Source organism: Rhyacophila brunnea, unplaced genomic scaffold (assembly GCF_057557595.1).
Source record: "Rhyacophila brunnea isolate RB1 unplaced genomic scaffold, BYU_Rbru_1.0 scaffold_15, whole genome shotgun sequence".
NCBI classification, from domain to species: Eukaryota; Metazoa; Arthropoda; class Insecta; order Trichoptera; family Rhyacophilidae; genus Rhyacophila; species Rhyacophila brunnea.
The window spans coordinates 3776755-3793776 of NW_028232806.1; the positions used below are offsets into that span (position 1 = coordinate 3776755).

Genomic DNA, 17022 nt, shown 5'->3' on the forward strand with positions numbered 1-17022 from the left:
ATTTGCTCTTGTCATTGCCTCTGTAGTGAAACTGTTAACTATTTTAAATGTGTTATGTGTCAATGCTTTTGTTTGCGGTACATCATCATTTACACCCTGTTGCCATAACGGTTAACAAATGAAAGTGCGGTAATTGACAGACGAAAATTCAGCAAAGGTTAATAACCAAATTACCAATAGTAATATTTCAACCGTACTCGTAACAATAGATGGACCCAATATCATGAATCAAAAGTCCCGCCAACGGAGCTATTTAAATAAAACGCGACTGAAATTTAAATTACTAACCAGTAGCTTGCGCGGCTTAAGGCTATACTTCAGTTGAGGCATGGTCCAAAAAGATCGTGGCTAGGCGATGTGTGGATTGTGCAAATAACGCGTGCCGAACGAAATATAATTTGTCATAAAAATCCAACATGCGTCCATTTAATATTATGTTTATTGTTATATTACTAATAATAATAGTATATTCATTGACATGTTTTCTTTTTTAAGTACATACGTAAAGTTTTTTAGTCATCTTTACACGATTTAAGAATATTTTCATAAGATGCCATGACAAAACAAACCGATGTGCGCACACCTCGACTGTCGGTCTCCGATTGGCGATGAGTGCGAAATTTTGTCACACCTACTGTTGAAAATTATTTGCCGTTTCACTGAAGTACGCTCTTAAGCGCCGGCCTATAACGCCGTGGTTCCCAGGTTCGAATACTGGGTCTGGCAAAGAACACATATCGTTTTTCAATTTGTGTATAAGTCAGAGTATGGACCTAATAGGTTGAGTTAGTGGCTGACATCCATTTCTCGTAAAAACAAAATCTGTTAATACAAACCTCCACCCTGTGGAGGCCTATATGATCTTAGTAGGATCGGACATGGTCAGCACTGAAGCTTGCGCGACACTGCTAATGTAATTCAACAAGGCAATGTGTGTAGTTTCTTAACAGTTTGAAACGTTTTTATCAATAGATCCGGGACATGCTAGTCGCCAGGCTACTAGTTACACGCTGAAACAATGTTGCCTCTAATATAAATAGTAGATTAAATGAAAAATCGTATTTTCTTCTTTTTCTAAGCAAAATTGCACTGCAATACTGAACTGAAAACCACTCAAACATCAAAACAAAACATGGAAATATGAGTATAAAATTTTTAATTACAAAATTTGCGACGGAAGTGTCAAAATACCCCCTGCCCGTATTATTACAGGCTGTCTCAATATTATTCCCGCAAAGATATAACGGACAAAGCGTGAAATGAGGCGTGTCCGTAAACTTGTACGTATGCAGTTCGCCGTATCACATTACACTGTGAAATGTATGGCCATATATCAAAGACCATCCAACCTCTTTGGGTCGTATAGTACTGACATAAAATTCATGTCTAAATAAAACATGGTTCTCGTCGATTTACACTTTACAGAAAGCCAGCAGCAAACAAAATTTTGAAAATAGCCGATATACTGTATCATTTGTTAAGTTACGTTAGGTTTTCATTCTTGAATTCATGAATTTTGCCAAAATCACTATGAAAATTGAATTAATGTTCATATTGAATCTAATAAAATTGGAGACCGTATAATCTACGGTCATCTCTTTCCGATAAGAAAGCTCACGGTGAACCGTGCCACGGTGAAATGTTTTACGTACAGTTTACATGTAACCGAAATGAGGTCGGTAAAAACGGTCTGCCTGAGACCACCAATGATAATGATCAAAGACATAGATTTTACAGCATATCAAAACATGGTAATCGGTCCGACTTTACTTCAACACAATATGTAAATGTCAACAAAGGAACATGGAGATCTCCAGACCATAAACATTAAACCTGATGGACTACTTGCTAATAGTCAACATGGGAACAATATATTATGTCCCTTTATAAAAAAGAATATGTCATGAATCGCTCCGACTACAGAGGCATAACCCTATTGAATATGTCTTATGAAGTATTCTCCGAAATTCTGTATTGACAATAATTGGTTAAATACATACCCAGAATTAAGTATTAAATTTGCCATAAATTCGGGAAAAATGCTATGAACTTAAGATAGATACACACCACATATCATTTGTTGACTTCGAGCCAGCCCATGATAATAGGCTGAAACTTTATGAAGCATCAGATGACCTCCAAGAAACTAATGAGCATGATTTAAATGTAAATCGCAAAAGGAGAATGTCAAAATCAATAATTGGTTAAATATGATATAAAAATATCACCCAATAGTTTGATAATAACAATACGTGAGTTATAAAATATTGAAATATTTGTATCTATTTACCGGGTTCAATCAAAGCCCATTACCCATGGCGTTTTACAAATTCTATATTTCATCCCTGTCATTTAAAATATTATTAGTGTCTCAGTAATAGTGCATAAAATTTGTCAGAGAAAAGATAATAATATAACCACATTGAAGTTAAGAAAACAAAATGTCCATTTCAAACATCACATGTACTTTGATTTAGCCGCCTCCTGTTCTAACTCATCCCTCGGATACATCATGGTGGGTCGACAGAGGCTCACGAGGTCCTGACTCTTCTTACCGGATCTCTTGGTGACGATTCTCTGACGTTCCCTTTTGCCGACTTTGGCGCCGTCGTCGAAATTATACCCCACCGCCATCTCCGCGTGCTCATAATCCATCGACTGCTTCGTGATGTCTTGATATCCAGACGAGGCGGACGGGGCATCTTGGAACGGTACAAAGGCCGCGTCATTGGCAATGGGGCTATTCTTTGGTGCGGGGAGACCCTTGAGCTGTTGCTTCGGCGCCAGGGGCTTTTGCAAGTCTTCATAGTCATGGCAGAGAGGCTCTTCATAGAGGGACTGCAGCACGTTGGCGGCCATGGTGAGCGGGTAGGAGAGGAAGCGAGAGGATATTGTGGACTTGGAGGGGACGGCGTCAGGGTTGAGGTACAGCGATCGTTGGTCTTGCGGGAGTTGTACGCCTGTGCTAGGTCAGAACTTTAGATCCTGAAAAAATAAAACAAAAGACTTGACATATGACATAATTGTATATAAATTTTTTACACACCTTGAGTTGCCTCCTCCACCTGCCACATGAGCATATCAGTTATGCTGGCGTAAACTATAGCTTAATGAACATTAAGCATCCTGTAGTTGTACTGAAACTGTCCCAGGAGTAACTTCTCACAACCTTTGGTTGGCGTGAATCCTACTCTAATTGAATCTATTTCATTCAATCGATGAGAAGAAACCTTCACATTTACTGTAAAATGCCGCACACTTTCTGAAAGCTGAGAAATTTTCTCGTGTAGATACCAAGTCATAATGACCAAGCGGTACAATTTAGGGTCGGACCGACTTGAGACGCTCTTCCCTTTAAACACTAATAAGACCAGTTGTCATGAATGGTTCGGAAACCTGGTGCATGACTAGAAGCATGAAAAGAGTGTTGGGGTCATTTGAGCGGAGCATGCTGTGTGGTATCTTTGGGCCCATCAATAACATGCAGTTGGGATGGAGACAAAGATACAATTACGAGCTGTACACTTTGTATGGTGGCCCGCACATTGTGTAGTTCATCAAATTGGAGCACGTTAAATGGCTGGTTCATATACATAGAGTAGAAGAGTCACGCACGACAAAGAAACTGACATTCGGAAAGCCGGAAGGGAAACAAAGACCTGGTAGACCTCGTACATGATGGAGGGATAGTGTTGAGTTGGATTTAAAACCTTGAGCGGCCTAAACTAGAGGGACCGCACCTGGATGGAGGTAGAAGCTGGTAGAGGCCAAGACCCACATAAGGTTGTAGCGCCAGAAAGAAGAAATATATTTTTGATAGAAAACATGACACAATCGGATCTGCACCAAGCAAGAGAAAGTGATGGCTTGTCGGTGTAGATAGAACCATAAGAATAATGACATTCGCTCCACTATAATACGCATGATGAAAACTATTACAATAATGTCATCATATGTGGTGAGTATTCAAATGCATATTACTGCGATGACGTATTGTAATTGAAGTGAGCATTACCTTGATTGCCTGTGGGATGTCGGGTAACTTCATGTCCCGAATCTGCTGGGGGAGGTTCATGCTCTTCACGGCAGATACGGCACGAGCCGGCGCCGCCGACAGACCAGCCTGCAAAGAAACAAATTCAATCACAATAATTGTATTAAGTCTAAGCTGTCTTACATACAGAAACTCGGCACAACTGCAGGTCGACGACTTTCAGTATATCATTCAGTTGAGATTCATAAAGCGTTTTTAACTTAATGTACTGACACAATATTGTCCGATGGAAAAACAGCCGTTCGTACTCGCAACTGAGTTGGAAAGACTCCGCCCTCGGTCCAAGATATGTTCCAGGATTTTTCTAATACCATGGGGTTGCTGCCAAAAGTTGGTAAGTCGATAATTTAGGTATTTAGAGTTAGTTAACAACGAATTATGTGTGTATATCGTCGCCGTAGATGTCAAGGGAGCCAAGTCACAAATTTGGCGAACATGAGTAAAGTACACAAAAGCATTTTAAAATCATCAAAGATGCAGTGGTCAATGGATTTAAGCCACAAAACTATTTCGACTACATTTTTAGTACAATTCAATATTCAGTGGTCAAGAGATATAACACACATAACTTCTGAGATACATACTATTTTTTTTAGTTATTTGTACAAAATAATAAAAAGATAACACCACAAAGTATATTCTATGTTCAAAGTTTCACCGTTATATTTTTAAAAACAAAAAAGTTCAATAAAAACATGTTACTTTTTTTGTCACACAAAATCTTTGCGCGCCTCTTTCTCAGCATTACGATTTTGTGGACTGGCTCCAATGACATTATTAATGGACGACGCACTCAATACAGTAGCTAGCAAGTAAATTCGCGCATTTGCATGTATAGGTAGACGTCACGCAATTTCCATTATGCGATATCACGCATTGGGAATTTATATCAATATGACCTTTATTGTAATGGCGTTAGAGCAGTGTTTCTAATGTTAATGTTCATTTGAGCGAACCCGTTCGAACCGAACCATTCAGCAGACCCAACAAAAAGCATCAGGAATTTATAGCAATATCACCTTTATTGTGATGGCGTTAGAACAGATAATGCCATTCGGCAGACCCGACAATAAAGTGACTGTCATTTTCTTTTCCAGATGATTCGTCCATATTAATGTCATTGACTGGCTCCCTTGACATCTATGGCGACGATATATGTTAGAAAAAAATTCAAGGTCATCCGATAGAACATGCACATAAAGCACAAAGAAATTAGCATTATACCTGTTTTTAAAAGACATGTAAAACTTCAAATTTCAATTACTCCATAACATGATTTCTAGACCAACTTTTAACAGTGACCCCACGATAATATGTTTTAATATGATGTATTAGGTCATCCCATAAATAAAGCAGTATTGTAAAAATGTTTGCAACGGTACAAGTATAATCCAAGAAATTCCATGTCCATTATTATTCAAGATCTCTTTCCATCTCTTACATTTTCAGTTTCTTCGCAACAGAATTCTCTCAACTTTGAGCTGAAGAATCAATCAAGCTCCTTTCGGACATCATCTTCTATACTAAACCGTTTCCCATTAATATGATTTCGTTCTGATGGTGCCAGATCAAGAGAACATGGTGAATGTGCCATGATTTCTCACCCAAAACTGCCTGAGTTTTGCCATACTTCAATCGATTACTTTCATCGATTCATAGCACATCCAGCATATTCTCCAGACCTGGCACCATTAGATAATCATCTTTTCCCCAGTCTATAAACCAAAGTATTGGGAATTGGTTTAGTACAGGTGATGTCCGAAAGGGAGCTTGAAATATTATGAAAATACTGCATATTGTCGTTAATTTTCTACAAACACGTATCTCAATTTTTGTCAGTTTAGAGTTATTTGATGTAATGAATTCAGAATTTGAATACGCACATATTTCACCAATACGAATCTCAAAACATACTTTATAACATAATAGATTCAAGCAATGACAAAAAACTCGTATCACAATAAAAGACTTTTATAAATATTATAAACTCGTATCTTGAGTTACGTGTTTGTAAGTACACATAATACCGAACTCCGACAGATGATTATACTGAAGTTCTTTCTCGTAAGTCAAGATACGTGTTTACTGCAGTAATATTGTGGAATGATTCACAGTAAAGTTGCAACGCATTCTCGTATCTTCGACAATATGACCGATCGGTAGAAAATATAGTGCGATAGATTGAAGAAACATAACATTTTTTTCATGAAAATATGTGTAACTATACTAAATGAATATTTCATAGAAGAAAATTTATTTCCGAATTAAAAACTGAGAGAATAAAGTTGTTATTTGCCTCTCCTGAAAAGTTGTGTTTTTTGAGATACGTGTTTGTAGAAAATTAACGACGATATGAATTTATGAAATGACCTCACTTGGGCAGTTATCTTGTAAAGATAAATAAGCACACATGCTCTAGAAACTCATTAATATTAATAGCACAAAATCCTGTAGGTAACAATGTATAGCATCGACTGACCTCTTGCTTTTGCAATTTATTCTGGTCCTCTATTCTGGCAAGGATGTCGGCCATATTGGTCTGCAACACCATCCCACCCATGACCAGCTCGCTAAGGATGTGATGGACACAGTCTGCGTGGAAGATCAGGTCGAGCTCACACACATTCTCAAAGCACTTGTCTAGCGTTTCCACAAATACCTGCAAAATTAATACCATCATTATTATTCTACAGCTGTGACCACTTGCTCAGTCATATTTACATATCGATACCCTAGTTCGATAGGAAAACCACTCAAAATTTCAAGGTTTAAACGCCATTTGATGTAGAAAGATTTTTTTTTATATTTCAATAAAAAAAAATCAAAAACTTCTTCAACGGGTCATAATTTAATCAATAATTCAATTATAAACAGGAATTCCTTTGATTATTATTTGCTAAACTGTAAAATTTCATTTTGCATTACTAAGTTCATTTGAACTAAATAAAAACTAAACACATTTACTTCAAAAATCAAGGCTAAAACAATTAAATGAGAAATTTTGTGCAAAATTTTCAAACGTCATTATCTTAGATCAAGATATTTTGAGTTGTTTCCCTATAGAACTAAGATATTGATATATAAGTGGCCCTATCCGCTGAATAGCTGCAAAATCAGTCATTCGACAATGCGCCAGAATTGAGATGCACGAGTGACATCTGTCAAAATAAACAGAAATCAAGGAAATATAGTAGGTATTGAATGTCGTTCAACAAAGCAAAATCGACATGGCAGTTAAATATTATAGTTAAACAATATATAGTTATAACATTTCAAATAAGAAAATGGGGTAATTGTACCGCAGAGGTGGCATGAGCTTTAATAATTTTTACAATTATAATAAATACCTTTTTCAGAATGCAATTCAACTATTTAGGTTCGAATGCAAGGGACAATAATTATTAATCAATTAAAACACTAAAAAAGCAATCATTAAGTTATTCAATGTGTAACCATTAATTATTATTCATAACAATTCAATTTATTTTGTGCAGTTATCATACTTTTACAAATGAATGTCAATTTAAAGATATTTCATAACGTTAGGGAAATTCGGATTATTAACAATAGCAACACTATTGTTTCGTTTCGCTAATAACAACATGAACTGTCAACTATGTGATGATAATTAGTGAGTTTAACACAACATTTACATCTTTGGATCAGGCCATTAGTGCATTTATCTGTAAATTGCGATACATACACAATTCAATATTTGTGTTAAACAACATTTTTGTTTTTCAATGTTAACCGTATGCTGTATTTTTTCCATTGCATTGTATTTTCAAATTGGATCAACATGCCAATTTTTATTAGCCAATAAACCATTGATTGCGAAAAAAATAAACAAAATAAAAATGAACATATCGGCTTTTGTTTGTATCATAATAACTTATCGGTTTCTGTAAAATTCAATTTTTACACACTTTTTTTCGTATGTTAGGAAGTTTTAGATTCTAATCGATTCTAATAGGTACACACTATGTTTAATAAACTATTTCTTTTATTCAACGAATACGACACAAGATTTTAAAATGTAACATCCTATATTATATTGAACATATTATATACCTAATTTGAAAACATTTCATGCCCGCTAGAAAAAAATTTTAGGTAAAAAAATGACACCTGATGGGACTTCGATTTGCGGCAGTGTGCTTATTAGAGGTGAGTTGGAAATACTATCATCAGTTTGTGTACTCAAGTTTCGGATGAAACTACCCATACTCAGTATGTGTGGCCCAATAAACTTATTCCAAAAACCTTGTGATGATATCATTGCGAGTCGCTGTTCTGTACAGACTTTCAACACTATTGTCATTAAATGCGCGCAAACGAAATAGCACTTGAATATAATATGTATATTTTAATTTATTAGTCTATTGCGTTCGAATGTATGAAATGTATAATAGGTCATAAGTTTTGTGTCGCAGCACAGCATGACGCACAGGCTTAGGCTTGTTATATGACCGCTCAAAACATGTTTTAAATTTTAAAAAAATCACTGTTATTCATTTTTGTTAACAATAATATTGTAACCTAACAGAAAAACAACTCATAAATTTAAAATGTGTTTAAAATTTTATAATAAATGGGACTTTTCGACAAGCGGAGCTCAGCGTATTTTTAGCGATTCTATTGAAGCCGATACACAGTCTGAGTTCCCTGAGCCAATACGTATTTCAAATACTAATATCTAGTTGGTTTTAGTTTCAGTTGAGTATGAAACATTTGCCGCATACGCACGCCAAACGCTCTATATAGTATTCCAAATACTAGTAAGTATTTTGGAACAAGTTTCTATACTAAGTATTTTTTTATACTGATAGTAAGTATACTTAGTCTTCAAAATCGACTAGTTTTCCCTTATCCAATTAAGCTATGGGCAGCCTACTATATCGATCTACCGACACCAATAATAAAATTGGCATGTCTGTCTGTCCGTTTATTTGGATACTTAATCAATATTGTTGACACTTGGACCAACATTAAAAGCAACTGGTAGAGAAACACATGCCCAGAAATCGAACAAATCTATTGCTTCATTATGATTATCTGATTGAAACAGACAAAGTCGTGGGCGATTGCTAATAAAGAATATGTAAATCTTTTGTTGTGTGGATTTATTAGTTTTTGGAAGTACATACTGCATAATATGTGAGCTATGCATGCTCGATGGAATATTGTCTTTCTTGCAAAGATGCAGAAGAAAATCTGCTCTGCTAGAATATTTGAAAAAACACTGGAAAAAAAAAATCAAGGCCTCCATCTTCTAGAGAAGGTACCAGTGGTGACGGATGCAGGTAGACTGTTAAGATCTGACATAAATAGTGCACATGAAACTTTTTCAGTCACACTTATTTGTATTCATTGAACTAAGAATACAAATTGAAGATGGTGCTGGTTAGTATTTCAAATTTAATTAAACCCTAATTAATAATAGTTTTTTTTTTTTTTAAATAATAGTTTAGGTATGATTTGGGCAATCAGACAAAAATAGTTCACACTTTTCCAGTCATTTTTATTTGTTTTCATTGTTTTATTATGCAGTGGCGCACCCAGGATTTAATATTGGGGGGGGCCCAAGGAGGAGAATGTAAATTAGTCCCATAGGCCCTTTTTCTTCTTCACAGCCTAATTTCTCGTTTATCGGTCTTTTGTCTATTGCACTCGGTGTACCTATACCATGGTCCCCACATCCTGAAACGGGCCCTCAGGCTAGGATATTGAGCGGCCCCTCTACCTACCGCTAAGATTAAAGGCAGTGTGAAACACTAAATTAACGTTTTCCAAATTGTGTTTTAGTTCAAATTAAGGGCATTTATACGGTGAATTGAAGATTTTTAATACATCTATTTTAATAACGGAGCTGTCGAGTATCGACACATAATAATCAAAAAATATATTGCACAATTATATAAGTATTTGAAAATGTTCATAACTATGAAGTATAATAACGCAAGCAACTTTTTTTTTTACTATTACAGCTAATTTAAGATAATTTTTTGACAGTTCCATTAGGGATTGGGTTTCTAAAAAAACCCGACATTAGTATTTCGAAATTTTTGCGGTAGAAATTAAAATCTAAGAAATTTTTCTAAAAAAGGTGCTGGTGAATAACATTCTAATAATTTTTATTTTGGGGAGTGCTAGGGCCCCCTTATGAGTACACTTATTACAGAATAGATGGTGTTAGTTAGTTTTTTAAAATTCATTGAGCCTTGCCTAACCAAACCACAAGATATAAAAAATATTTTAAAATATCTATAAGATATTATCTAAAAGTAAGTATGATTTAATAGCATAATTTTAGATATCTTATAGATAGTCCAATATTTTTTTTGACTATTATCTATTATGGGTTGGTTTACGCAGGGTTTACACAATCTACAATTTGTAGTCTTAAGAGTCGATGACATTGAGCTACTTTACAAGTTGCTAGTCGGCGAGTCAGCTAGTGCGATTGTGATGAAACACAAAACTTTCCACTCGGTCAGAAGCCAACAAGCTAGCGAGTTGAAACCGTCATTTTTGGTACTATTTGGCAGGATGTATTGAGTACTTCGTTTTTTTACAGGCAGGTTCGCCACTATCGCTCTACTGCGCAGACGCAGATCGCCCACACGCCAGCGAGTAGCGAGTAAAGTAGCCCGCTTTCAACTTTTCTCGGTAGATTGTTTACAATCTGCTTGTTAGCTAGTTCAATGATGACACTGGGCGAGTTTACAAGCAGATTGTAAATTCGTTGGCTTGTAACTTGTAAAGTAGCTCAATGTCATCGACGTTTTAGTTCAATGAAAACAAATACGTGTGACTGACAAAGTTTAGTGTGCACTATTTATGTCGGATCTTAACAGCGTACCAACATCCTTCGTCACTGGAAGATACGAGGGTGGGTCAATAAGTCCTTAGAAAAGCCGACAGGTGGCGCGACTAGTACTGTAAGCGGTTTGTTTTCATGCAGCGGCACTACCGATTCAGTATGCTGCGAAGTTTCAATCAGATTGGTCGGGTTGTTGTGTGTTTCTCGTACATTTAAAAAAAAAAATTTGCTTGTTTACAAAAATGGAGAAAATTGAGTTTAGAGCTGTTATTAAACATTTTAATATAAAAGGGTTAACAGCAAAGGAAATAAAAAATGAGTTGGATTTAGTTCACGGCATATCTGCTCCTTCACTTGCAACTATTTATAACTGGTTAAATGAATTTAAACGTGGTCGTACATCAACAAAGGATGAACCACGCTCAGGACGTCCTGTAGAGGTGACTACACCAGAAATGATCAATAAAATCCACGATATGGTGTTAAGTGACCGTAGATTAAAGTTGAGTGAGATAATTGAGGTTACAGGGATCTCAAAAGGTAGCGTCATTTCTATTTTACATGACAAATTGGGCATGAAAAAAGTTTCTGCAAGATGGGTGCCGCGTTTGCTCACAGTCGACAATAAACGCAATAGGGTGGTGGCCTCTAAAGCCCTGTTGTCGCTCATGCAACGCAATCCGGACGAATTTTTTCGTCGCTTTGTGACTGTAGATGAAACATGGATACACCACTATACTCCCGAGACGAAAGAACAGTCAAAGCAGTGGATTGCGAAAGGCGAACCATGTCCAAAGAAGGCGAAAACCGTAAAATCAGCTGGTAAGGTTATGGCTACTGTATTTTGGGATGCACGTGGAATTATTTTCGTTGACTATTTGAAAAAAGGAGAAACAATAACAGGGGATTATTATGCATCTTTATTGGACCAGCTAAAAAACGAAATTGAAGAAAAACGGCCTCATTTAAACAGGAAAAAAATCCTCTTTCATCAGGACAATGCCCGTGTTCACACATGTTTACGATCAATGGCTAAAATTGAAGAATTGAAGTTTGAATTGGTCGACCACCCACCGTATTCGCCAGATTTAGCCCCCAGTGACTTTTTCCTTTCCCAAACTTAAAAAAATGGCTAAGTGGACAACGTTTTTTTTCAAATGAAGAAGTCATCGATCGGACAAATGCTTATTTTGAGGACCTTCCGAAAACTAATTTTTCTGACGGTTTAAAAAAAATTGAGAAACGTCTAACCAAGTGTATTGAGCTCCAAGGAGATTATGTTGAGAAATAAAAAAAAAATACAAAAATAAAATCTGTTTTAATGCTTTTTTCTAAGGAATTATTGACCCACCCTCGTACTATCGCCTATGTGCAAGGCTCTTTGTTAAAAATCTAGAATTCTTTTGATCACCATGAAAATAAAATCGTAATGTGAAATCGGCGGCTTACCTGAATTAAATCCAAAATGCCCAACTCGCTCTCTGACGAATCGACGCAGAATACAAAGTATAAAGTCGCGTAATGTCTGTAAATCAGTTTGTAGTCTGAGCCGCCAATAAGACTAGAAAAAAACATTATTTTCACAACATTGGACAGAATTTTAAATCTCTATAGTATTATATAGTGCAGTTCACTCAATTACGGCGAAACCGTGCAATTTTCACTGTATGAACCACAATGTCAAATAATCCAGCAGGACATAGCCAGTTGGATGGAGTTATCGATGACTGCTGTGTACTTAGGGTACCGAATAGGACAGGTGAAGAGAATTGTTGAAGGAAGCCAGGACTACTTTTACTTTTGATGATAAAGTTTTTATATATGATATTTTATATATGATAAAAACTTTACCTACAGCAAAAATTCCGCAAAGTACTTAAAAATCAAATAATTTCAATCTCAAAATTTTAAACATCTATCAATAATCCACCAAACATAGTTATTACTATAATATAATAAAATTGCAAAACAGAAGTCTATTCATGGGAAAATTGTCATTATCAGGACTCACTTCACTTGAATATAATTAGAATATAATTTACAACCTGTATAAAAATCATACATCTGGCAAGGGTCAAATAAACACAATGCAGTGACACACCGTGGAGTTTGATGGATAAAAGTACATTAAAGGAACAATATGTAACTAAAATCAAATAGGCACAACAAAATTCTAGAATTACCGGCATCCATGAAGTTGCACTTATTACAACACACCAAACTGGCGTGAGCCGTCTGTACGATTTAGATACTATAGCTAAACAACTTAAGCACGGACCTGCGTAGAAGCACACTTACTTTCGTGCGCATATAGTAGGTGTGTAAACGCTGCGTCTATAAAAAGTCTGTTTTACACGATACAATAGTATATTTACAGTTTTACAACGAATCCCCATCTTGATCGGGGTATTACAAAAAACCTCACAAAGACAAGCATGACAATTTATTGTTTTAAATATAACCGAATATTTAAAAGTGATGAAAAAACAGTACAATTTGAAATATAATATTATTAAATCAGCATACAAAGCAACTGACGTACCAACTCATTTAGTGCTAACACCGCGACTGGTGCGTTTGGAATACTTGGCCATTAGATATAATAAATTTGGTAATAAAAAGGTCAGCAGTGATTGTGTTTTAAGAAAGTAATGCAGGAAGGCAAAGAATCGATAAATATGACGTAACATAAAACTTTTGATCGGTTATTCCTTGATTACATTCCGAATAAATGGAGAAAAATGCTGTGAGACGATATAAAAATCACAGATTCTTAATAATTAACATTGGTGCGGAGTAGGATGATGGCGATCATTATTATTTTCAGAACAGAACAGAGAATCGGATAAGATCTCATAGTAATGCGCGATTTATATTGTAAGTAATTTAATAATTCATATTGAAAGTAATTTTAACAATTTGCTACGTGTAATACGGGCTGCCGTTTTTGTAACTGACCGAAAACTTGCAAACCCACCCGACCCTCAAAAACGTCATGCTTATGTTGTCTAGTTATATAGCACATCACATTGGCGGGAGCGGTAGGTAAATTATTAGACAAGGCAAACAAATATCTTAAGATGATTATTAAATCAGTGTCACCTTCCGCCTTCCAAGAAATTGCAAACATTATCGTCTCGTTTCGACACAAGCTGAAACGTCTCCTTGATTATTTGTTGCTGCATATCTTCATTCTGAAAAACAATTAGATAATAAATTATATCTTGAGAAAAATTACCACAATATTTATAAAGGAACCTAGGTTCCCACCACCACCTGTCATGTATGTACAGCTGTGGATATGCACGGCCACCTTCCATGACGCTATAAACATGTCTGAAAGAAGTGATTTTAAGTGCTCATTCCGTCCTGAGACAGAGCCGCATGGGATTGATGCTGCAGTCATGCACCGTAGTGCTTAAAGAAAGTTAAGAAAGAAAAGAAAATTTGGACTGGCTCTGCTCTCTGCTGACGTTAAGCGCCCTATGTATCCGCATACTGAGTGCCACAAGTTAAAATGGATGAGTCTACGCTATGATGAGTCAATCCCGCTCCCCATACGACGCTGCAAATTTCGCATGAATGCCGCAAAGTTGGCCTCGGTTGCTATCAGATCCGCATGGCCAATTGGGCCCGTGTGACAGATGAACCTGGCAAACAGCTCTGCTTATTCAGATTCCATAAGTGGGCAATCCCAGAGGACGTGTTTACCCACCGTCTGTCAACGTGGTCATGCCCACAGATACAACCCGGCCCATATACTATCAAGCCAAACTTGTGGAGTCTGGCAATGAAGTTGCCATGGCCGGTGCGGAACTGGCTAATCCAGTGCGAAGGTTGGAGTCTTCTAGTTCTGTCTGCAGAATACCGTCGTGCCGGCCCATGAGGGAGGACATCCACCTCACCTGCTATGCCGCAAATGCTATCTTGTACGCAATGTCACTTACAGTTTATGTAAGGAACGTCCTCAAATCTCTGCGGTGGTGTCAGATGGACACCGGTGAGTGTGGTGCTGATCCCCTCGAGAGGAGGGTGATCGATCCTCTAACTCTACTAATAAAATCTATGATTTGCCAAAAATTAATTCAAACCATAGATTTTATTCTAGACTGTTCATATGAGACATCTAATTACAAAAGCTGACAAGCGCACAATTCAATTATGAAAGCTATAGATCGTTGCATATTAAAAAAATGTTCAATAAACCTGATGGTACAGATGAAACAAGCAAACGACGATATGTTTACCGTATTTAAAAAACCGTGTCAAAGAAGATGAGGTGCGCCAGTGGCAAAGGGTAGAAGTAGGCTGTTAAGATCCAACATAAATAGTGCATACTAAACTTGTCGGTCAAACGTATTTGTTTTCATTGAACTAAGACTAAAATGTGTAAATAGTGTTTGTTAGTTTTTTTAAATTCCATTAAACCCTGCCTAACCAAGCCACAGTAGATAATAGTCAAAAAATATTTTATAGATAGAATGATATTTTTTATCGATTATGGTTTGGTTAACAGATGTTAAATACATAATAATGTATATGTACCACAGAACAGATTAATAAATAGAATTCTGATAGGCTATATTCAATACACTACATTTTGATGCAGGGTTTTGAATGTGTGAGTGTGGTACGAAAGTGAAACATCCATTATGCACATGCAATTAATAGTGTGTGTAATACACCAATATTAAATGAGCGTCAATGCATAAACCGAGAGCATTTATCAGTATTCTACGTATGACGTATTCTTGACACGTGTTTAAGTTTATTCCGGATTCTTCCTTACTCGAGATCGGTTGCCTGCTTCTCCTTACCCGTTAGGTATTTTAGCTCCCATTATTTCTGAGTTCCCTGATATCTAACTTTTTATTTAGTTCTGGATATGTCACTTAAAGTAAATGCGAGACCCGGTGACAATAATTGTATTACCTACATATTATGTAGATTTTATGTCAATTGAATTTGGACGTAGAGGACAGAAATAGCATTTTAAAATCAAACTCCGACTCAAAACGACACAACTGATAACCCTGCTAATATTTCACAGTCGAATTGTATCTTTAAAGCTTATAATTATCATTATATTAACACAAACGACACGGAATCTCTTGTTTAAACAATCAATATGGTAGAGTGAAAATACTTCGTAAACATCAAATACATTCACTTTGTTGTTTCAAAACAGTATCCATTAGTGATTTTCTATTGTTTTAAAACATATTACAACCCTAAAAACAATAGAGCTTCAGGGAAAACTGAATTTGGAACGTCAATTAAAAATACGTTCATTCACATTACAAAGTTTATACTTACAAAGTACTGATAAAATTTCGACAGTCTCGGCTTGCCATGGTTGTTGAATACTAGAATTGCTTTAATCATTTTAAATATATGGTTTAATTTCTTTTATCTTAAATATATATAGAACTAAGTCCTAATAAAGCTAAAAATCTGATGTCTCACTGACGACGGCATTTGACTTTGACAGCTGGTTGTCAGAGACAATAATTAAATAAATTTCTTAACCATAGATATTTTAATCATAAATTTGTTGATACTTGTATCATAGTATTGGTATTCAGTAACTTTAGTTGAATAATTAATTGATAATATTATTATTATGATTCGATTAGCCATAAAAAACTAAAATAAATCTAAATTATTTATTTTAAATAATAAATAATTTATTTTGTAACAAACGTGTTATTGCCTGCCAGTTTCAAAGTAACATTTAAACATTGATTTAAAAATAAGAAATACACATTGCATACAAACTCTTAACATTGGAGACGTTTTATAGAATACTTACTTAAAAAACAACTAAGAAAACATGAAAACATTACATAATAGCCCATTTACACGTACATGAATTTACTGTATAGAATATACATAGAACTATACAGTAGGTATGCATTATTGCAACCATAACTAACAAGAAAATGACGTCTCTATTGACTATCCTACGATTGTAAAATGTCAAAAAAATGGGACGAGCTGATGAGTAATAAGGCTATATGACTTGAACTGAGAGCACTCAGGTGTTGAAAATACGAAGATGGATTCAGTTATGGCGCCTACTTCAAAAGAATAAGTAGGCGCAAAGATGAAAAGCGTCACTTGTAATCACCCAATGCGCCAGTTT

General features: G+C 35.8%; 1 protein-coding gene across 1 annotated transcript; it reads right to left on the reverse strand.

Moving 5' to 3' along the window:
- Positions 1-1088: 1088 nt before the first annotated feature.
- Positions 1089-16377, reverse strand: or (AP-3 complex subunit sigma-2 or). Its single transcript, XM_085942884.1, has 6 exons — positions 16194-16377; positions 13980-14071; positions 12327-12438; positions 6534-6713; positions 4016-4123; positions 1089-2985 (listed from the first exon to the last, which is right to left on the reverse strand). The coding sequence occupies exons 1-6, from the start codon at positions 16260-16262 to the stop codon at positions 2971-2973; spliced, it is 576 nt and encodes a 191-aa protein (XP_085799010.1). The 5' UTR covers positions 16263-16377; the 3' UTR covers positions 1089-2970.
- Between the last annotated feature and the right edge of the window lie 645 nt (positions 16378-17022).

Coding starts and splice junctions, on each gene's coding strand:
- or (XM_085942884.1), bottom strand. CDS start 16,262: ATGATTAAAGCAATTCTAGTATTCAACAACCATGGCAAGCCGAGACTG. Junction 6,714..12,326: donor GCATTTTGGATTTAATTCAG/GTAAGCCGCCGA, acceptor TTAATTTTGCAG/GTATTTGTGGAAACGCTAGA. Junction 4,124..6,533: donor ATAAATTGCAAAAGCAAGAG/GTCAGTCGATGC, acceptor GTTTCTTTGCAG/GCTGGTCTGTCGGCGGCGCC.